Source organism: Pavona decussata, unplaced genomic scaffold (assembly GCF_977016875.1).
Source record: "Pavona decussata unplaced genomic scaffold, jaPavDecu1.1 SCAFFOLD_25, whole genome shotgun sequence".
Lineage (NCBI taxonomy): Eukaryota > Metazoa > Cnidaria > Anthozoa > Scleractinia > Agariciidae > Pavona > Pavona decussata.
In genome coordinates, this window is record NW_028145448.1 from 1,949,791 (window position 1) to 1,973,437 (window position 23,647).

At 36.2% G+C, this 23,647-nt stretch overlaps 2 protein-coding genes across 2 annotated transcripts in view; one reads left to right on the forward strand and one right to left on the reverse strand.

Annotated features, from left to right (window-relative positions):
• Positions 1–5,896: 5,896 nt before the first annotated feature.
• Positions 5,897–13,791, reverse strand: LOC146485744 (COMM domain-containing protein 6-like). Its single transcript, XM_085103099.1, has 8 exons — positions 13,730–13,791; positions 13,581–13,639; positions 11,766–11,831; positions 11,554–11,621; positions 10,364–10,475; positions 9,542–9,592; positions 8,998–9,150; positions 5,897–7,715 (listed from the first exon to the last, which is right to left on the reverse strand). Exons 1-8 carry the CDS (start codon positions 13,758–13,760, stop codon positions 7,665–7,667), a joined length of 591 nt encoding a protein of 196 aa, XP_084959225.1. The 5' UTR covers positions 13,761–13,791; the 3' UTR covers positions 5,897–7,664.
• A 106-nt stretch (positions 13,792–13,897) lies between these two features.
• LOC146485745 (integrator complex subunit 9 homolog) overlaps positions 13,898–23,647 on the forward strand; it is a 33,034-nt gene continuing 23,284 nt past the window's right edge. Inside the window, exons 1-7 of the mRNA XM_085103097.1 lie at positions 13,898–13,974; positions 14,054–14,181; positions 19,835–19,907; positions 20,836–20,898; positions 21,649–21,732; positions 22,470–22,525; positions 23,257–23,343. Coding sequence (XP_084959223.1) covers positions 13,966–13,974; positions 14,054–14,181; positions 19,835–19,907; positions 20,836–20,898; positions 21,649–21,732; positions 22,470–22,525; positions 23,257–23,343 — 500 coding nt within the window. The 5' untranslated portion in view covers positions 13,898–13,965. The remainder of the gene's footprint in view (positions 13,975–14,053; positions 14,182–19,834; positions 19,908–20,835; positions 20,899–21,648; positions 21,733–22,469; positions 22,526–23,256; positions 23,344–23,647) is intronic.

Consider the following 23,647-nt stretch of genomic DNA (forward strand, 5'->3'; position numbering starts at 1 on the left):
TTCACCACGGCGATTTCAAATCTATCATGGCTATTTTTTTTTTCCTGTCTAAGAACCGAATTATTTATTTGAATGAATGAATAAATTATTTGAATGAATGAATTATTTTATTATTTATGGAATTTTAGAATTGTAATTTTGAACTTCTATTTTATTTTTAATTTAATATTCAATGTTAGGCGCAGTTGAATATGTTTATAGAAACTGCGCGGTATAAATTTAAATTTATTATTAAATTTTATTTAATTAACCGGAAACACTCGCCTTGATTCTAGAGGCCCATAAATTACCATCTGGTTAATAACCCACAATGAAACTGAAATGGCCGTAATGGAACTGAAATTGCCGGGGTGAAATTGCAGCAAATTGAAATTGCCGTGAACGAAGTTGAAATTGCCGTGATGAAATTGAAATTTCCATGGTGAAATTGAAATTGCCGCGATGAAATTGAAATTGCCATGGTGAAATTGAAATTGCCGTGAATGAAGTTGAAATTGCCGTGATGAAATTGAAATTGCCATGGTGAAATTGAAATTGCCGTGAATGAAGTTGAAATTGCCGTGATGAAATTGAAATTGCCGTGGTGAAATTGAAATTGCCGTGAACGAAGTTGAAATTGCCGTGATGAAATTGAAATTGCCATGGTGAAATTGAAATTGCCGTGAATGAAGTTGAAATTGCCGTGATGAAATTGAAATTGCCATGGTGAAATTGAAATTGCCGTGAATGAAGTTGAAATTGCCGTGATGAAATTGAAATTGCCATGGTGAAATTGAAATTGCCGTGATGAAATTGAAATTCCCATGGTGAAATTGAAATTGCCGTGAATGAAGTTGAAATTGCCGTGATGAAATTGAAATTGCCATGGTGAAATTGAAATTGCCGTGAATGAAGTTGAAATTGCCGTGATGAAATTGAAATTGCCATGGTGAAATTGAAATTGCCGTGAATGAAGTTGAAATTGCCGTGATGAAATTGAAATTGCCGTGGTGAAATTGAAATTGCCGTGAACGAAGTTGAAATTGCCGTGATGAAATTGAAATTGCCATGGTGAAATTGAAATTGCCGTGAATGAAGTTGAAATTGCCGTGATGAAATTGAAATTGCCATGGTGAAATTGAAATTGCCGTGAATGAAGTTGAAATTGCCGTGATGAAATTGAAATTGCCATGGTGAAATTGAAATTGCCGTGATGAAATTGAAATTGCCATGGTGAAATTGAAATTGCCGTGAATGAAGTTGAAATTGCCGTGATGAAATTGAAATTGCCATGGTGAAATTGAAATTGCCGTGAATGAAGTTGAAATTGCCGTGATGAAATTGAAATTGCCGTGGTGAAATTGAAATTGCCGTGAATGAAGTTGAAATTGCCGTGGTGAAATTGAAATTGCCATGGTGAAATTGAAATTGCCGTGAATGAAGTTGAAATTGCCGTGATGAAATTGAAATTGCCATGGTGAAATTGCCGTGAATGAAGTTGAAATTGCCGTGATGAAATTGAAATTGCCGTGATGAAATTGAAATTGCCGTGAATGAAGTTGAAATTGCCGTGATGAAATTGAAATTGCCATGGTGAAATTGAAATTGCCGTGAATGAAGTTGAAATTGCCGTGATGAAATTGAAATTGCCGTGGTGAAATTGAAATTGCCGTGAATGAAGTTGAAATTGCCGTGATGAAATTGAAATTGCCATGGTGAAATTGAAATTGCCGTGATGAAATTGAAATTGCCATGGTGAAATTGAAATTGCCGTGAATGAAGTTGAAATTGCCGTGATGAAATTGAAATTGCCATGGTGAAATTGAAATTGCCGTGAATGAAGTTGAAATTGCCGTGATGAAATTGAAATTGCCGTGGTGAAATTGAAATTGCCGTGAATGAAGTTGAAATTGCCGTGGTGAAATTGAAATTGCCATGGTGAAATTGAAATTGCCGTGAATGAAGTTGAAATTGCCGTGATGAAATTGAAATTGCCATGGTGAAATTGCCGTGAATGAAGTTGAAATTGCCGTGATGAAATTGAAATTGCCGTGATGAAATTGAAATTGCCGTGATGAAATTGAAATTGCCGTGAATGAAGTTGAAATTGCCGTGATGAAATTGAAATTGCCATGGTGAAATTGAAATTGCCGTGAATGAAGTTGAAATTGCCGTGATGAAATTGAAATTGCCGTGGTGAAATTGAAATTGCCGTGAATGAAGTTGAAATTGCCGTGATGAAATTGAAATTGCCATGGTGAAATTGAAATTGCCGTGAATGAAGTTGAAATTGCCGTGGTGAAATTGAAATTGCCGTGAATGAAGTTGAAATTGCCGTGATGAAATTGAAATTGCCGTGATGAAATTGAAATTGCCATGGTGAAATTGAAATTGCCGTGAATGAAGTTGAAATTGCCGTGATGAAATTGAAATTGCCATGGTGAAATTGAAATTGCCGTGAATGAAGTTGAAATTGCCGTGATGAAATTGAAATTGCCGTGGTGAAATTGAAATTGCCGTGAACGAAGTTGAAATTGCCGTGATGAAATTGAAATTGCCATGGTGAAATTGAAATTGCCGTGAATGAAGTTGAAATTGCCGTGATGAAATTGAAATTGCCATGGTGAAATTGAAATTGCCGTGAATGAAGTTGAAATTGCCGTGATGAAATTGAAATTGCCGTGAATGAAGTTGAAATTGCCGTGATGAAATTGAAATTGCCATGGTGAAATTGAAATTGCCGTGAATGAAGTTGAAATTGCCGTGAAGAAATTGAAATTGCCATGGTGAAATTGAAATTGCCGTGAATGAAGTTGAAATTGCCGTGATGAAATTGAAATTGCCATGGTGAAATTGAAATTGCCGTGAATGAAGTTGAAACTGCCGTGATGAAATTGAAATTGCCATGGTGAAATTGCCGTGAATGAAGTTGAAATTGCCGTGATGAAATTGAAATTGCCGTGATGAAATTGAAATTGCCGTGAATGAAGTTGAAATTGCCGTGATGAAATTGAAATTGCCATGGTGAAATTGAAATTGCCGTGAATGAAGTTGAAATTGCCGTGATGAAATTGAAATTGCCGTGGTGAAATTGAAATTGCCGTGAATGAAGTTGAAATTGCCGTGATGAAATTGAAATTGCCATGGTGAAATTGAAATTGCCGTGAATGAAGTTGAAATTGCCGTGATGAAATTGAAATTGCCGTGAATGAAGTTGAAATTGCCGTGATGAAATTGAAATTGCCATGGTGAAATTGAAATTGCCGTGAATGAAGTTGAAATTGCCGTGAAGAAATTGAAATTGCCATGGTGAAATTGAAATTGCCGTGAATGAAGTTGAAATTGCCGTGATGAAATTGAAATTGCCATGGTGAAATTGAAATTGCCGTGAATGAAGTTGAAATTGCCGTGATGAAATTGAAATTGCCGTGGTGAAATTGAAATTGCCGTGAATGAAGTTGAAATTGCCGTGATGAAATTGAAATTGCCATGGTGAAATTGAAATTGCCTTGAACAAAGTTGAAATTGCCGTGACACTTTTGGGCCGTGCAAAACTCTATAATCTCTTACGCAGGTGTTTGTCTGGTAAAATCGATCACGTTCTCCAATCTGATTGGTTAATGAAAATGGTCCGAAGGAAGTCACGCCAACCATTTTCACCTTTGTTTTGCATGCGCGTAGACGCATGACTTACAAAAATTCATCTTGACACTTCTGTCGTTCTGTGAAAGTTTTTTTTTAATCATTCTGTGAAAGTGGTTTACAAAGGACTAATTAAGATAATAGGGATATGTTAGATATCAAAATACTCTGCGCTACTATACAAATATTAAACTTTGCGCGGATTAAGTCAGACTGTTTGTATAGTGTTATAAAAAGCATCTCGAAAATTAGACAGTCGAGTTTGCTTCGATATTTCCCCAGGATCTTTTTCAATGTCTCTTGGTTCTCTCCCGTGTTGCTCTTACGACTCCCGATCGTAGGTCCCTTGTTGAAAACGGCAAACTTCCTTTCCTTGGGACGGATAACGTCAACCTATCGGCAAAAACGACTTCCGCCTGGACATAGTTAATTGAAGGTAACTATGGCCTGGAGTAGCCAAAAGTGTACAAAAAGCCTACAGACACGCATTATTGCTGCATTTTCTGGGCCATGTTGATGTGACACTGTTAAAAACGATACTGGAGCTTGATCGTGCTTTTAAGCTTTCATCTGCCTAGCGGCTATTCCACCTCGAATGCGAACGTCTTACAAAGACCTTCTCTCGACTTCAGAATCCATGCTCACTTTGGCAATCAACAATCAGTGATTTTGTTCAGTACTGCAAAAGTTTCAGAAGACCTAAGCTCCAAACAAACGTGTGACGAGAACAAAGCGCGCCTGTACGAAAAATACAACTACCCCATTCAAAGACCCGCTGAGATCAGCCAATTCTTTGCAAAGGCAACTTGGGGAACTACGGGGAACAACTGGAACAGATATTCGTGCCGCGTACGCAAATCAAAAGATCGAATCTGAGATCAGGCCAAAAGAAAATCGAGAAGCCCCCAGCAAAGCGTTGTTTTTATCATTTTCAGTTTAATCACAGGTGACCAAAGCGTATGTGACACAGGTTACCATGCAATCGTGATTTAAGAGTTTGTATGGAGTTAAAATTAAATCGAAATTTAGACAACAATTTTCCCTAAAAAAAACCTACAAAAAATAAACTAAAGTCTGAAAAAGCTTACCCGGTGTGTTTTGCTGTGTTTTCAATGCTCTTCAGTGCTTCTAAACACTGTTTTGAGCGGTTTATCTCTCAGCAGCTGGTCCACGTGCATCACTGTATTATGTTAATGGAAAGGTAGGAAACTACAAGTCGAATTTCAATGAAATTTGGCCCGTCATTTAAGGAGAGCACTTCGAAAACCTCGCTAAAATGTGCTTGAAACTTAAGCTCTCGCTTACCTGCCTCACCATATGGCAAGAAGGATGATGTGCGGTCCCTCCTGGCTAGCTCATTTACGGAGGAGTTCATTTATTGAGACACAGGCCTTCGTTGAAAACAAAGTTCATTTCAAATCGGGTGCCATTTTTGCCGCCGACCGAGCCGTGTCCCTGGAATGTTGGAGCAAACTCACGGTCAAACCTGGGCACGAGTACTAAAATGTGCCCAGCCGTCGGACACCTTCATCAACGTATTGAAGAACATAATTCTCATCTACGTACTCTTTTTTAACGAAAACATAAACTTGAATTTGTCTAATTCATTAACAAGCAGGTTGTTTTCTTTGTATTTAGCATCGTCTTTTTTATTTCAGTCTTTTAGCTACAAAAGTCAAATTGTTGAGCTGTAAATTCAAAATGAAAGTTTCCGTAACACTTTTTTTTTTCGGAGAAATCTTTAGCGAAGAACAATGATAACAATAGACGACATGTTTCTGTTTCGGAAAGTTGGTTCGAGAGTTGCCCGTAGGAAATTTGACGTTCTTGGATCTTATCTGAAGCCAGCCCCCTGGAGAGGAACACTCTTCATGTTAGGTCTATTATTTGTTAAAATTGTGTCTCTCCGCCAGTGGACCTGCAACTTTCAAAAGCTCTATTTTCACTGGACCCTGATAACCTGCAGCTGCATTGTTTGTTTTTTTTGGTTTTTTTTTGGTTTTTTTTTTTTTAAGGGTTGGGAGTTGAGTGTCCCCGAGCTTTGCATAAATAACCTGTGCTTGCAGTATTTTTGGATGTTTCTCGAACTAGCAGTTAACCTCAAGGCCCGAATCTACGATTTCAAAATTAATTAGTCGTTGTTTATACATAGAGTTAGAAAACACTGCTTTCCTGCTGCAGATTTACTGTACGTTTAGTTTTGGGATAAAAATATCTAAATCTCGAAGGTTTTACTGATAACTCGAACTCGAAATCATAGCTCGGAGACAGACACTTAATAGCATCAATTAAATTTATTCATAAAATCACTTTTCTTTTCGTTAAGTGGCATTAAATGTACAATATAACTTGTAACGGCTACGAGAAAACTAATGAAAGAATCTTAACGTAATTCTAATACACTTGTAACTACATATTTAATAATCTTCAAGAATTCCAAGCCAGACTCTAAAAACCCTGGCCTTACATTTGGAAATTTTGCATTTTAAAATCTATTTACTCACTGATGAGTATACTTTATAGCGAATGTTTAGTTTTATGGTTTTATCAGCAGAGTTGATAAGGTAATTTGGCAAGCGTAATGAAATTTGAATGCTAACACTCGAAACTCTTTACGGTGGTTAAATCATCAACTCTATTAATAACACCGGTATCCAGTCGTTTCGTACCCACGGACGTTTCGTACTCAGACGATTTGTACCCAAATTTAGACGATTCGTACCTCGGTTGGTTCGTACTCAAGACTCTAGTCGATTCGTACCTTGGTCAACAATCAGAAGAAAAAAGCGAGAATGAAGTCGTGCCAAGATCAACATGAACAACATACTGTTTGATACAAAACAACTTGATAATAGGATTGGTAGGGAACAACTAAATTGGCTGGGTACGAATCGTCTGAGTACGAATCGTCCGTAGGTGCGAAACGACTCACCGACGCAGCACCACAGTTTCTTTAGCAACTAATCGCCTTATCCTTTATAGCGGTTGACTGTCTCGTACAGATACATCCCGCTTTAGTATATACCACACAAGTGAATAGTGCTTTTCGCGCGCGCTGATTGGCTAGATCGGGGGTGATTAGCCAAGTACCATTCACCTCCTAGCAACCGAAGAGAAACAAGATGGCTTCTCGTTTCGCCACGGTAACTTAAGAGGAAAAAACATTTCGATAAAAAAGACGGCTATTTATAAAAAAAAATTTAAAAAATGGCAACAAATTTCGGTTTAACGGCATTACATGGTAAGTTATTTAATCTTTTAAACCTCGTATTCTAAGGCGAAAACTAAAAATACAATACATTGTTTACGAAAACTGTCAAGCACTATAATAACAATGTAAACAATGAAACATTTATGTTTTGTAGTATGGTTTCAATAACAGGACAAATTTCACACAACAATCGAAGAAAAGACACGTGAGCAACTAAACAAGTGCCTCCAGAAGTTTTACTTGTCTGCAAGAAAGCGAGACGGAACTTTCTACAATAAGAAAACGCTTACCGAGCGGCGCGCGAGATTTAAAATTTCCCGCCATTTGTCGGTATATTGTCAAAAATAAAGTAATTTTTGATCCACTTCTTATTCAGCTTGTGTGGTATATACTAATAATTGTTAATTAAAGAGAGAGAATCGAACTCTGGCTTTGCATTGGGAGGTCAACACACAGTTCTACATCCATGCAAACGAGAAAGAGGTATTTTTCATCACAAGTTTGCGCCACTTTAAATGCTACATAATTTCAAAGTATACCGCAACTACACCTGTAGCGATAAGGCATTACATGTATCTTCGTTTTGTTTGGTAAACCACTTTCACGGGAAATGCAAGGAAGAAGCGAGCGATCAAAATAAGATGAAAAAAAGCACTGCTAAAATTGAATATGATCGCACTTTGAGTCTGTAAATCCTGTCTAAACTTGGTCGTGTCAATATTTATTTTGGCCCTCAAGATAATCTTCAGCAAAAACACAGACGTGAGTTCTTTTTGTATTTCATCCACTTTGCACTTGTACGACATCACTACGTTGTGTAATAAACACGAGGTTACACGGTCTCCAGAACAGATGCGATTTCCCTCATTTGAGCGGCAAATTTCTAAAATCAAAAACGTTAATGACAACAAGTTTAGAGAAAATTAATGCCATTCTGTTCCCAGAAGTGACAGCCACTGACCAACACTATTATGCTTGAATATGAATATATGTTTCATATATTCATATTTATTTATTCATCCTTCACGGGTATATTACGAACTCACAATATGACCAGCTCCCAGTTGGCTTGATAGCCCAGTTGGTAGAGCACTGCAGCGGCATCGCAGAGGTCATGGGTTCGAATTCCGCTCAAGCCTGAATTTTTTTTCAGGCTTTCCTTTCGCAACTGCCTACGTTGCGTACCAACTGCGAGGTTCTTCCTTCTATTTGAACTATTATTATGCTTCTTTAGAATTTACGCTTACAATATCACAAAACGGACAGACAAAGAGGGGAATAACACAAATCAATAAATCAAGGGATCATTATAGCCCAGCCTTGATTTATTAAAAGAAAAAAAATAGAGGCGGTACTGGCTTTGTTACTTTGGAATCCCACTGGAATGTGAAAATACAGTCAGTACCGTCTGTACTTGACTAACATCGACCGACACTTAACTGCACCCCTTTTTTTCTTAGTTTCTTTCTTTTCATAAGAAGAATTTTATACCAAATTAACGTTAACGCCAAGATTGGTCATAGTTTGTATAACATGCTCAGAATATACCCAGGCTAAGATACTCAGAGAAGGACGGCTTTAGTTTCTCGGCGTTTTTTCATAATCAGTGCTAAATGCATGTTTAAATTCAATAAATAAATAAACCATATGGACCGGTTCCTTAACTGAGGTCTAAATAAGATGGTCTGGGTATATAATTATGCAATCGGTAACTGCTGTAACTAGAGGCCAGGGCCCAGTTGTTTAAAGCTTGATTAAGCTAATCCTGGGTTAACGTGAACTTCGATTCAAATTTAATTACTTAATAAATAACGAATCTTCAAAGAGATTTTATTTTTGTACGTGAGTTACGACTTAAACTTTTCTTTACCATTAGCTTAAAATCATCTTTTAAAAACGTTTTTAACGAGCGAGATGAAAACCTCGATTAACTTTTAATTGTGGATTAGCATTAATCCGCTTTTAAACAACCAGGCCCTGAAAGAATAAAGAGAGGGCCAGGGATAGATCGAACATTTTTTAATGTATTTTTTATTGATCATTCAGAGCAAACAACAAAATACTTTTTTTACAATTATTAACAATACTTCAAAACTTTAAGAAAAAAAAAAAAAAAGACTGGTAAACAATTCCAAAAATCGAACTTTGACTTCACAACACCTTACCTTAAATTCACCGATTGTCATTTCAAAGGATTTTGTGGTTTTAGCACCAGAAGGATCTGAGACTGCTACTAAAGCTGTGATGTACGGAGAATTTAGACTGCGGCAAGCACTGGAACTCACTCCAACTGATAGCTTCCACTTCATATCCAGCAACTGTGAAAAACAAATTAGTACGGTGATGTGCACACCAGTTGCTGCAAGAGGGGGCGTGTATGTATAAACAAGTCATCTGCAGTTGTGGCCTTGAAACCAACGTTGATCGCTATTTTTTGGCACACTGACTGAATATCGTGAATTCACTTTTTGATCTGAAGTCCAATATCTGAGGAATTGTCTCAAAACCAATTGAAAGCTCTTCAATGAAGTCAATAGTACTCTATAATTTGTGTACTGTTGTCTGATTTGGCCAAAATGTAAGGCCATTATCAAGCAAGCATTGCAATGACAAGATGGACAAAAGGTGGGGTTCCATTGTGCTTACTGAATTTTAATTTAATTAGTTAGTTAATTAGTTAACATCAATCAAAGGGCAACACTATTTTACCTGTCCCACGTTAAGAGTTTGTGCCAGATCAGAGCTGCATAGAAGTTTTCCCTGAAAGAGAGTATCGTAAAGTTTCATTTACATGAAGATGAATTGACATACACATCATTGCATTAAACTACAAATTAAAACTTAATGTGTTTCAACCTGTTGTCAGGAAACTTCGTTTATAACAAACTGACTATCTCCAAGTTAATAAAAGCAATTGGGAAGAACTCCAGTTTTGGAAAATGTAACCTTTTATGTTGGAAACGGAGACTGTAGGTTGTGCCCCTACCCCACCCACGGTCCCAATTCCCTTGATGTTCTAGTAACAACAATTGTGGCAGAGACTGTCATGCTAGGATAATTGGACTGCTTATCCACATCCAGCGCTGCTCTCAACAGAAAGACTGACCCAACAGGGCACACACCCTTGTCTCCCAAGACTGAAGTATGCCTACTATAGCAAGACGTTGACCAGTGTACATTTCCAAATTGAATTACTCCATATGTACAATTCAGGTAAGCTTACAGTCTTCCTCAACTATCCTTCTTTCAATTTAATTTTGTATTTCCAGTCATTTTTTGTTTTTGTTTTTGTTTTGTTTTGTTTTTTTTTGTTCTGGTTGGGTTTTCGTTTCGTTTACAGTTTGTTTTGCACTCCAACCCTTGAGTAGAGCCCTCAATGAGCAGCTTGGTTCTTCTGGGAAGGTTCCCCAGTTACCCCTCAACTAATGAGACCCTTCAGTTCTCATAAATGCCCTTGCCACCAGACATACTTGTAAACAAACAAACAAACAATCACACAGAGAACACCCTAAGAATTTTACATGTTGGTACCTGTTCGTTCCATACATGTTTAATAACTGATAGAGTGAAATCCTTCCAACAAAGGGATGATTTAAGTTCTGCAACCAGTTTGTCAGCAGGCAGCTTTGCTTTCGCAGCACATCTTTAGAAACAATGTTGAGTGTGACAAGATACAATGTAAGTATACCAAACTAAAAACTTCACACTTTACACTATGCCAATTTTTTTTTTTTAGAATCAGATTTGAGTTCTGTATATACATAAAAAAACTACAGTAACTATTAATAATTAGTATACACGTAAATCTACTAGTGCTCTATCACGAATGCCATTCTCTGATTGGCTTCGCTCCTCGCTATCTATTCTGTGATAGATAGTGAGTAGCGGTTTTCAACAAAATGGCAGCCAATTCACTCTCGTTTTCAAAGTGTCTGCGATGAAAATATAGATAATTTACTTGTTTAGTTTTGCATGACTAGTAGATTTATACTAAAACAATAGATTATGATTATGACTCAAGATTTCTATCGCGGGTATCACGCGATAGAAATCTCGAGCTCATAACCTAATTGTTAATTATAGTAGATTCCAGTCTAACTTTCAAAATGCTCCGAGACAAGGAAACTTTGATAGAGAACAGGAGAGTTCCAGAAAGCCAGAGGGAAACAAGTTACTTTATGTTTGAGATAGTGTTGGTTCTAGCATGCCAATATAATTTCAGATAGCCACTAGTAAATTGCCATAAACAGTATTCAACAGAAACAACTTTTTGTTTGAGACCAGTAGCAAGGAGTTCAAGTATCTCTTCTTGCTTCACAGGACACTGTTTTTCCAAATTTTATTTTGATCGTACATACATGTCTTTGAATAACAAACTTGTCTGGGCACTTGAAGGATCTCTGCAGTGCAATAATGATGGTCCAATATCACGCTTTTCCATTATCAACTTTTAACGCAAGCGTCTTCCATAAATCAAGCTGGGAGAGCATTTTGCAGCAAAACTACATGTAAACAGAAAGAGAGGCATGATTTTGTATTTTGAACATTTTCTACCGATACTGTGGCCAAGTAACCAGTTCTGTAAGAGAAATTGCGAATCATCTTGTGGCATGGATACCATGTCCAAGCAAATTTTAGAGTGAGTTGGACATTAAAAAATACATGTATGAGTCAATGCTCAATGACCAACAGTTATTAGACCATCACCTTTAAGGACATACCTGAAAATATAGCTAATGGCATTAAATATCAGTTTTGCATCATATGATATCCCTGCATTATGAAGACACTGAAATACAAACAAACATTCATGAAAGTAACCATTGTTTAACAAACGGCTCAGTTGCAAAAAGTCAATCAGTCTGTCACATTGTAATGAAGATACTATACTCTTTATTGAAAACATAGCAATTTGTTTTTTTTTTTTTTGTACCTTTTGATATTGTTCCACAGGAAGTAATGCAATCTTGTATTGAAGAAATGCTGCTGCATCTTGGCACTGAAAGGTGTAACCGGTGACAACAATGTGAGTAAACATTTTTATTTCAATAATATTATTAAATACAGCTGTACCCAGAGGCACATTTCTTGAAGGTCCTGACAACTTGCTGGGGCCAATAATTGGGTTTTTTGCTTTTTGTTTTCTTGTGTTTTGTTTGTTTGTTCAGTTTTGTAAGGGGAATTAAATTCCCCTTACAAAACTGAACAAACAACATTAATTAGTGGTAAATTATCCTTTATCACATATGTAACTTGCCCAACAATGAACATGTTCCATTTCACCATAAACCTTATCTTTCAACAGCATCACCAGAAATTGAATCTCTGTTCAGAAACATTTAGTGTGTGAACACATAATGGACTTTTTTATGCCTGGCGAGTTATTGAAACTTTCAAGAACCCAAAACTAGGGCACTGTCTGTAAATTTAACCCTTTAAGTCCTAACAGTGATCATAATCAAATTTCTCCTTGTAATATCAATGCCTATTGAACCCCTGAGGTCATGAGAATTAAGGATATGATTGCCCAAGGTAAATTTTCTTGATATTTAAGTCTTCTCTCCTGTATTTTTATAAGAAAAGTATGGGGACAAGATAGGAGAATTTGTTCTTTGATTTTAGGGGTTAAACGGTAGATACCCTCCCACTTCATGAACTGCCTCATCTTTCACTGTGTACTAAACAGTACAATCAAACCCAGTCAGTGTAACAGGAACAATGGAGACAATATGGAAGGTCACTGTTCCAGTCTGCAGAACATGGCTCATGCACATGGGAGTATCGTTCACATACATGTTGTGTGCGTACCAAGATGGCCATGATGCATGCCAAATTAATTTTAGTCTGCTGAAGGAACTTACTAAAAACAGCCCTTTCTAATTTGTTCAGAAATGTTAAGTTTCCACTCTAAATTTAAGTATTACATTAATAATGAAAGTGTTTCTTACGTTACGAGCATTAAAGGAAAATACATCATTCTACCCTTGGGACTATTAGAATCTTCAGTTGAGGTTTTATACTGTGTGAAGTGTAGCAGCCTATATACACACAACAGTCCACATGGGGAACTTTGAAGATCATACTGCAGATGGTGCACACCGGCAGAATGCCTTTGCACACAAGAGATCTTAACAAGTTCTGACAAAATCTGCAGACTGGTCATTGGTTCAATTCCTGCCTGGGACCCAGACTTTTTCTTTGTCCCATTCTCACATTGATCATGCTCAATTATATGTCCCTTTTAAACAGAGTTCAAGTTCCGACAGTAAATGACTTAACAGACAGTTACTAAGGCCCATCACAATAATGCTATCTATGGCCTTTATAACACAGACCCCATGTAACAGGCTTGAGTTCATTCTTTTCCTAAATACTCAGCTTTTATTTTTGCTCACTTGGATTTGGCCTTCCTAAAAAAATAAAAAGCGTTGAAAGGTAGTAGTGATAGATCTAGGAGAGGAGCCCCCATCCTGGACCTCTGCCTTGCATGACCTTCTGGTGGGTGGTGGGGGCAGTAAACTCACTCCCATTTAGATTTCAGGAACCGTGGAAATGGGATATCCCAAGCCAAACAACATGAAATATTTTTAAAAAATAAAGAAGTCAAAACTGTTCCTTTAAATGTAAACAAAACTTAACATAAATCCTATCAACAGTTTAGCATCTTTCCTGTGAAGGTAGGCTTTAAGCTAAAGTTTTACATGTTAGCTAAAAAGACTAACATACCGCAGTGCTGTATTAAGCTTACCATTTCTGCAAGGACGTCTTGCGGAAGAGAATTCAGTGCTTCCACTGCAGAGTTAAAACCTAAAAATAAACAAACAGAAAGGTGGAGTTAATATTTCTTGAAATATGAGCAAGGGACAAAATCAAAGCCAAGAAAACTGGAAAAAATACCTTGCGGAACATCTGTAAAAACCAGAGACATCTTTGCCTGAGTTAAGACTGAGCCGACAGGCGGTAATTCAGCGGACTTATATGAAAAGCTAAGTATGTCATATATGTACTAATGAGTTGTCTACAAATAGAATTGGATTTGAGCCTTCATCCAACAAGTCAGCAGTTGTATTCTGAAATCCAAAATGGCGGTTAAATTTGCTTTAGTTTTTCGGTAGGGAAAATTAGAGCCAAATATGAAACTGGTAAGAAAAAGACTATAACTTGTCAACTTTTATTTGATGTGAGGTTGTGCTGCTAAGTTTCCGTGTTGTATTTTGCCAGTATTCTCTGGGGAGGACAAGTTCGGCGCCATGCTTAGTTCTTCAGTTCAAAGGGACCACAATCATGTTGGATTGCTCGCTGGATATGTCCACTTTGCAGCATTTTATACCTCTCTCGTTAGTTAACAAGTAAGTGTGTTGAAATATGGAGTAATTTTTGAACGCCTGGCGATCTGGAAGGAGCATTGCTGTGAAATTCATGGTCTTGTCACGTGTGGACTCCACAGTCGGCCAGTAAAGCTTAACCTAATACATTGGGCCATTCCATTTAATATCTGCCCCCCCCCCCCCCCCTGCCCCATTGAGGTACTGGGAAATCTGAGGGGGAGGAAGGGGGTCTTTAAGAGTTATTTCAGAGGGGGCATTTATGTTAGTATCTTTGAACTCTTTCTTTTTTCCTGAGGGGGAATGTGTCGGCACTTTGATCTTAATTTCTGAAGGGGTCTTGAAAAGTTATTTCTGATGGGGGTAGACACTAAAGCCCTCAAAAAAGCCCTCAAAAGCCCTCAATCCACTACAGGACTGCGGACCGCGGTAGCACCCCAGGTGGAAATCTTATCAAGATCTTACAAGATTCTTATTAAGTTTCTTAATAAGATCTTAGTAATTCTCTTACCAAGATTCTTGTAAGATACTTGTAAGATTCTTGTAAGATTCTTACAAGAATCTTGTAAGATACTTGTAAGATTCTTGTAAGTTTCTTAAAAGAACTTGTAAGATATTGCAAATTCTTATAAGATTCTGACAAAATCTTACTGAAATGTTAAAGGTTCTTACAAGATCTTGTTGAAATCTTACAGAAATCTTAAAAGATCTTGTAAGAATCTTGTAAGAAACTGATAGAAATCTTATAAGATTCTTACAAGATCTTGTAAGAGTCTTACACAATCTTTTAAGATTCTTACAAGATCTTGTAAGAGTCTTACACAATCTTTTAAGATTCTTACAAGATCTTGTAAGAGTCTTACACAATCTTTTAAGATTCTTACAAGATCTTGTAAGAGTCTTACACAATCTTTTAAGATTCTTACAAGATCTTGTACGATTCTTACAAGATCTTGTAAGAGTCTTACACAATCTTTTAAGATTCTTACAAGATCTTGTAAGAGTCTTACACAATCTTTTAAGATTCTTACAAGATCTTGTAAGAGTCTTACACCATCTTTCAAGATTCTTACAAGATCTTGTAAGAGTCTTACACAGTCATTTAAGATTCTTACAAGATCTTGTAAGACTCTTACACAATCTTTTTAGATTCGTACAAGATCTTGTAAGAATCTTGCAGAAATCTTATATATTCTTACAAGACCTTGCAATAATCTTACTGACAGAAATCTTTTGTTGTTCCTGAATTTTCTAACCTCTTTCAAGATTCCTACAAGTTATCGCAAGAGTCTTGTAGCATTCTAGCAAGGGTTTCCACTACATCAACATCAAAATCAACAACAAGAGCTGCATACTCAGATGTTTTGGAACCAAAAAATGAAGTTTATTTGACTTAACAAGCTTTTAGTACTTGTTCCTACTTCAACATTTTAAGTTTTAGCAACTCACATGCACTAGCTATGCCCTTGTACAATTTCCTAAATTGAGTGACTACATAATCACAAAGTAGGAGTTTAAGTAAGAATTTAAGATAAATAATCAGTCTGTATGTTAAAAGCAAGAAAACATGAAAGCTTGAAATTATCCTGTATGGCCCCAGTGGAGAAATCAAGAAAATTAAAAAAAAAAGAGATAATTTTTTGATGCTATTTTCCTTGCTAAAAAAGCCACCAATAAGAACGATAATTGTTTATTAACTAAGGTTTTAATTAAGTGTATGCCCCCATTGGTCAAGTCACATCTACTATTTGCCTCTGAGTAAATGCCAACAGCAACCTACTATTGGCGTCAAAATGTTGAAACACTGTTTGTTAGAAGCATCTCCCTCCCTCCCCCTCCTTAGCAAAGTAAAATGGAAGCAATGACAACGTGCACACCAATTAGCTCAATCAACATTGGCCCAGAGGAAAGGGGAGCAGCGTTTCAACAACTCACAGATGATCACTCAGTTCAACTAGCTCTCAACATGCACTTTGACAGTTTGTGGTGGCTCAGAAAAATACCACAGGTGCTTTTACTTTGCAAGTGTTGCTTGCCAGCTCTAACTTATGAAATCAATAAAATATTGAAAAATTAATCTTCTCCCACATTTCATTTAGCTGCACATCCAGGGCTAGAGGGACCTGTACAGGAAAATAAGACAGTTGTGTTAACTTATGTCCTGACCTACACAGTGTTATCTCATTCTACAAATAATTGACTGGTTACTTTAGTCAGCATTCTCACAATGTTTTGTAGCAGCACATGCAGACAACTCAGCACTGGCTGCCTTGTTCATAGGAAACCCAAGTCTAAATTTACATGTAACTGATGTAAAAAGAAAATTCTAAGCTCAAGTACAAAAAAATGATTATGATGATTTCATTGTTAACTGTATGGGACTGTCTGGGCGGTGCAACTTACATTGTAGTTGCACCTGCAGTGAAATAGGTCACTCTTTAAGAAAAAATGATTGCATTGATCAAAAGGATTGTTACTTTGCTCACTGTTTTCAACTATGATATCAAGTACTGATCAAATACTGCCATTATGCAAGTTACACAATTTTATTTAGTATTATAATTTGTTCCTGAGTAGAAGTAGCGGAAGTCACATCATTCACAACAAAATTAAATCAGTTAAAATAGACTCCAACGGTCATAAATATAAGTGACTTTATTGAACAGGATTTGGTGACTTAACTCTGAAGCTGCAGTCTTGAGTCCCAACCTTGACAACAAAATGGAGTTGAAAATCTACAGTAAAACCGAAAAATTGTGCACTTTAAGTCAGTTCTTCTGAGTGATCACAATGACCACTAGGCTGCCATTAACTTTTTAGACAATGTTGCAGTGAGTTTCTCACCCGTAACAAATTATCTTGTTAGTTCCTGATCTGAGTAAATGAGTCATACACTCCACGAATATCATAAACTGATCTTCACGCCAAATCAAGATCGATCACTCAAGTCTTTTACTTTAGCTTATACTAAGACCGTCATGATTTTAATCCGGCTACAAATTACTCTGTAAAAATGTTTGCAAAGGCTTCATATTAAAACTAAATAGGGAATGACCACCTCAATAATCTTCAAGAAGCACAAATGCATGCACGTTGTCTTTAATTCGCGTGGACGATCACACATTTTCATACAGTCTTTCACAAAATGATTGGCGTTGAAACTTACCTCTTTCTAAAAATGGTTGTCCACAGTTTGCTGCATGAAGCCATCATTTTTTTTTAGCTTAAACAGAGGTTAAATCCAGAGGAAATGTGTGCTGTATACTTGAATCTAACATGAAACGGTCTTTCTCCGAGCCCGCAGTGGCATATCTGCTGACCAAAATGGTGCCCAGTCTTCCCAGTCCGAATGAAATCCAAGATGGCTGCCGGTGTTGTTGTGACACCACGTTTAACTTTTTCTACGTTTTCTTGCTCATTTTAAAAGCTAGCATTGTGCATGAAAGTCGTACGAATTATGATTCAAAGCATTGTTGTTCTTTTTGGCATTACATGGAGTTGAGATTCATCAAAGAAGGTTTGTAAGTAATAGTGTTTTCACAAATGAGTTTCAGCCTAGGACCGTGGATTTAAGCTTAGTTATTTTGTGTCTAAATACAATCTGTAAACTGCAACTGTAAGTCTAAACAGTCATATCTTTAAAGCCTTTGTTTAGAAACACACATGTCTACATAGCATTTATCAACTTAGGACACTGAAGAAGACAGTATTAAGATGTACAATGATGTCACAACAAACAACTAAATTTTATTGTTAAATTATGACAATACACTAGTAAAGAGCATAATTATCACAGTCAGTGTGAGAGTCTTGCTGGCATGTTTATTTATTATTAGATACTGTTAAGATTCTTGTAAGATATTATGAGAGCTTAATAAAGAATTGAACTAACATCTTATTAGGAAGTTTTTGTTTTTGTTTTACAAGATCTTCATAAGAACTGTTTTTAAAGATCTTATTCTTAATCTATGCTAAGATCTTACCAAGATAATTGTAAGGTAGTAAGATCTTAATCAGAATGGTTGTAAGATCATGGTACAAATTTGCATTAAGATCTTATTAAGAAAACATCAAGAAATAGGTAAGATCTTATCAAAATCTGTTTAAGATCTTATTTTTAATTTATAGTAAGATCTTAACAAGATTCTTGTAAGTTAATTCTTAAGATCTTAACAAGAATGCTGATAAGATCTTGTCACCAATTTTTACAAGATCTTAATAAGAAAATATTAAGAAATGGATAAGATCTTTTTGAAAACTTTTTAAGATCTTATTGATCGTTAGGTTGAGGATATTATTAAGATTCTTATAAGTATCTTACAAGAATTTAGTAAGATCTTGTAAGATCTTAAAATGCTGAAGATTGTATAGTTTGTATTAAGATTTTATTAAGAAGTGATGTAAGATCTTATTAAGATCTGAAATCTTAACAAATCTTAACAAAATCTTATTAAGATCTTAGTGTTATTTTCATTCTTACAAGATTCTCACAAGATCTTGTAAGATCTTGCAAGATCTTAATAAGATTTCCACCTGGGACTCCAGTTTAATACATTCCTCGTTCTTTAACCCATCCACTACGGGACTGCGGACCGCGATAGCACTCTAGTTAAATACTTAGATCAATTACTTATTCATCTGTTGAGCGCGGTAGCATGGACCACGGGTTTCAGAGTAACGCACCTTGCGAGTGGACAGGTATTCTGCAATTGCTCAGAATGTTCACTAAATAAGGATGTGAGCGAATGTGATTTGGTTTGCTTGAGCGCCTTCTTTTGCCACTGCTCATACGTTCTGCACATATTAGGATGGTTCTTGAGGCTCTGATTTCTTAAGGACGGTGCCTACTAATTCCAAGGTATTTTTTGCGCTGTTTATAAATATGTGGGAAAAGAAGATCTCAGCAAGTGTTATTGAAATCTGACAAAAATATTGTGGTAACCACGCATTTTCAGAGATAATTAAGTTAAAATTGGAGAATAATTCCACACATTGTTATGTATTTTAGCGCCTTTTACAAATAATGGCCATTAATACCTTGGAATAATTATTAGTAGGTCAATGAGAAATATTCATTGGTCCTTTAAGGTATCCTGAAGTTTAGCCAAACATATGCATGTACTATGATTCAAGCCATTAGACATTCTCTTCATTCTGGTTTTTGTTCGACTTGTGAATGTTCCACAAAAAAGTGATTGCCATGCAATAAGTAAATGTACGTACATGTACTAGCAGATTCCAGCCCTGCTCACATGAACAAATTTATTGGTTTACAAAATGGTTGGCTGGCATGAAGGGTAAAAACAACTACATGTACATTATAAGTAAACACAATTACACTGAAAGTTCAGCCCAAGTTGGAAAGTGAACTTGGAGACAGAAATCTTTGTAATTTCAATGACAAATCTTGATAAATGAAAATGAAAAATAAATAAAAAAAATTCAAATGAATGAAGACAGCACTTAGTTTCTCATTGCACAATAAAATATTAGTTCTGGTTAGCTTTACAAAGAAATGCTTATTTATGCTACATTATGCGTGTATATGCAAAGAAAATACCAAACAGAATAACCAGCCAAAATGCAAGTGGCAAAGTAGTTGGTGACTTTCACTAGTAGCCCAGCTACATGTACTATAGATTAACTACCCTGGATGTGTCCTTTTGTATTACAATAGTGAGAAAACCAGCAACCTGAAAGCGTGGACGTCACGGGAACTTCAGGATATTGAAGGATTCTCTGCCCAGAATGTAAGTATTAACAAAATAATTACTACATCAACCTACATAGTTTAATGGCCTTAGCTCCCTGTACGTGACTCCTGACTAGCTCAGAGGTACTGTAGAGCATCCGAACTACATTGTAGTAATCAGAAGGTCTTAGGTTCGACTCCTGATAGGAGCACTTGGATTTCCTTTTTCCGAGTATGCTTTTGTCACTTACTGAACAATACAATACTACATGTCTAATTATAATTTATAATTTTATATAATAAGGGCCACATTACGGGGATGTAGCTAAGAAAAAGCTCAGCAGGCTCATTAATAAAACCAGACGGCTCTAATTTGGACTGCGAACCTTTAAAGTTAACCTCATGTATTTGTTTCTATTGGAATTTCAGCTGGTGATTATAAGTTAGATCTCTTTCAGATAGTGAAATTAGCCAGTAGCCGGCTCTTAGTGGCATCCCTGCAATTACATTATAGCGCTATGATTAAGATTGGGGAGCACCTTGAAATTTCAGGAGGCAAAATGTCCAAGGCCTCTGAGGTAACATTGGAAAATTCTTGAGATAAAGCTGATCAAAAGACTGTTTGAGAATAATTATGATTAAACACGTACAGGGTGAACTTAAATGTACAGATGTGTAATTATGCACCAATGTGATTTTTTTATAGTACAGTGTAACTTAGAGTTTTATGCAAACAGCATTGATACTGCTTTGTTTCTGAAGTAATACATGTACATATAAAATAATCAAGTGTACAGTAAATTAAGTTATTATTTAATTAATATTTTAATTTATTTATTTTCCAATACAACCTAGCCAGCCCCTCATACTTGAGGATTATTGGTTGGGGGGTCAGTGAATGTTCATACAAGTATTTCACCTGTACATGTACATCTCTTTTAAACGAAACCTCAAATTTTCTACTTTCATGATCTCATGGTTTCCAGAACTTAAAGGAAATAGCTGGGAAGGTGTTCATAGAGGCTGAACCAGAATGCTGCCCTCCAGAGGTATGTATTAGTACAATATTGAAAAGTACTGTATGCATGGTGGAGAATGAAGAACTGGATTACGTTGTTGCCACAACGTTACGTTGTAGCTACCGGGCAAAACTCTAAACTACTAAAGTAATACGTATTGTGGGAGGCATGACTTGGTTTTTGCATAGGATTGGGGATGTACGACAGGCACATGTAATATCACTTTTGATAGGCCATAATTCCGAGTTACTATGAAGCTCATTATGAAAGTGAGCCTAAGTGCAAAGCTTTTCATATGAATGTCTATGAATGAAAAGTAATGTTTATAATTATAAAACTTTGCAGTTAGCCTTGCTTTTTCATGAGGTTCAAATTAGCAACTCGGAAATGGCCTATTACAGTGTATGTTTTCCATCAACTCCTGTTGACTACATGTATAATTACTACTAGATATATATTAATAATAAATCAAATGGTAGAACTTTGTTGTAGGTTGCATACACTTGCTGTAGGACTGCCGCTGGTTTTAACTTTTTTTACATGTACATGTAGCTTTAACCAAACAAGCTACATGTACATGTGAACACTGTCCTGTAATTCCACAATTGTTTGCCCTTTCGAGCAGGAAATTGAACAAGTTCTGTGTACAATAGTTACTATTGATCACCAATTTGAAAAACTTAAAGGTTTAAGTTTAATAATTTATTATAGACCATTGATAATATCAGTACAAACATTGAGTTTGCCTAATTGTTATGTGCTAATTTAAATTTGTTTCAGAATTGCCTATTAGATTTCTCCGACATCGACATTATTCTGATATCAAACTACCATTTTATGTTAGCACTGCCATATATCACCCAGGTAAGTCTTACATTAATTTGTATTATTTAATAGTAGCATGGTACTATCATAAGATTATTATCTTCATTATCATTTTTACTGATAAAAATTTATAATAAAATTGAGCATGTTCAATGTCATGGTTGCATCATTATCAAGGTTCACAAAATTAACATGAAAATAATTCAGGATGTTACTGAATTGCCACTCGGTTTTATTACTTATTTTATCTGTAAATGAATTAATTCCAATTTAATTGATAGTCATTATATTTAATAATCATTATTTAATAGCATTCAATAGGGAGGCAGCGTGGTCCAGTGGTTAGGGCACCGGAAGGTCCCGTGTTAAAGTCCCGCTCTGGCCGCTTGCTTGAGTTGTTTTTTTGGTATCCCCGAGTTCAACTCCTCGGCCACGCTTGTAAATAGCCAGCTGATCTGCCTCCTGCCGGTTGGGATTTTTAACTATGTTATTTTAAATTGTATTATTTCTTTGTGAAGTTTAATGCCTGGCCCCACTAGCACTTGTGCTATAAACACTGCCGAGGGTAAATAAAATGTTTACTTATTAATTTTTTTTTTTATCATCATCATCATAATCATTATTATTATTATTATTATTATTATTATTATTATTATTATTATTATTATTATTATTATTATTATTGATAACATTTGATACATTTTCTTCATCTACATGCACGGTATTATGATTTCATGGCCATCGATAATTTTTTTTTCTCTGTCCTTCCTTTTCAGCATTCAGGTTTCACTGGAAAAATTTATGCTACTGAGCCAACAATTCAGATTGGAAGGTAATACATTATAAAAAAAAAATAATAATAATAAAATGCAGTTTCGTTCTTGCTCTTAAGAGGAAGTACATGTATGTATGGGAAGGCATACACAGAGGCCAGGTGGTATTTGTAAAATAATGAAACATTAGATTTCATACATGTTTGTGGAAAGGCCCTGGTAGAAATCCCACCCGGGATCATATAGGGTCCTGTAAAATCCTTCAGGGACCAAAATCATCCCTATAATCTGATCATACGGTATTTTCATGTAGGATCCTGTAAAATCTTACAGGATTCATTTACTATCCTCTGCCCAGATCCTCCAGATCTGTGCACTACAGTAGATCCTATAAAATCCTCCAGCTTTGCAGGGACCTCAAGGATCTTTGCTAGTAATTCAAGATCCTTGTAGACCTTTGAAGATCCTCTTGGATCCCTCAGTCTTGAGACCCTCATAGTAACTAGTTAAGATCCTTGAGGATCTCTGAAATCAGTCTCACCATGGAGGGGCTTGACTGACTAGTTTTCTTGTTAACCCTTAAGCCACACTTTTTATTAAATAAATAGATGACCTGCAATTACACTGTACTTTTAACCCTAATGGCTACATGTACATGTAGTTACAGCTGTACTGCAAATTTGCTTGGCAATGCTTATTTTCAAGACAATGGTCTAGCCTTCCGATAATAATATTATACAACACGACTTGTTGCTAAGGACTGTTTTCTTTGGTTGTTTTTACTTAACAGAGAACTGATGCTGGAGATGGTTGTGTATGCAGAACGTGTTCCAAAGATTAGCAAAGGCGACATGTGGAGAGAGAGTGAGGTTTTAAGGTGACAAGTTTTATTTTTGTTTGTTCAATAAGGTGGTGCATTGTTAACGTGTTCATGCATGCAGACTTTCAATTGGACTTTTAGTTAGAAGATCAGATATAGTCAGTGGTTCTACACTGCAGGGGTGGTCCCTTTCTACATGTACACTGTTGTTTTATCATAGACAAAAAACTGCAAGACAAAATAATTATTAGTAATTGTCGCTAGATCCAACCAGGTGTATATAATTATGTAAACTGGAAGTTTGCAAAGAAAAACACCGAACCCCAGGTGGCTGGGGCAGACTTGGGATAGAGTAGTAATT

Coding starts and splice junctions, on each gene's coding strand:
- LOC146485744 (XM_085103099.1), bottom strand. CDS start 13,760: ATGTCTCTGGTTTTTACAGATGTTCCGCAAG. Junction 11,832..13,580: donor AAGACGTCCTTGCAGAAATG/GTAAGCTTAATA, acceptor TACACCTTTCAG/TGCCAAGATGCAGCAGCATT. Junction 11,622..11,765: donor CTGTGGAACAATATCAAAAG/GTACAAAAAAAA, acceptor TTTGTATTTCAG/TGTCTTCATAATGCAGGGAT.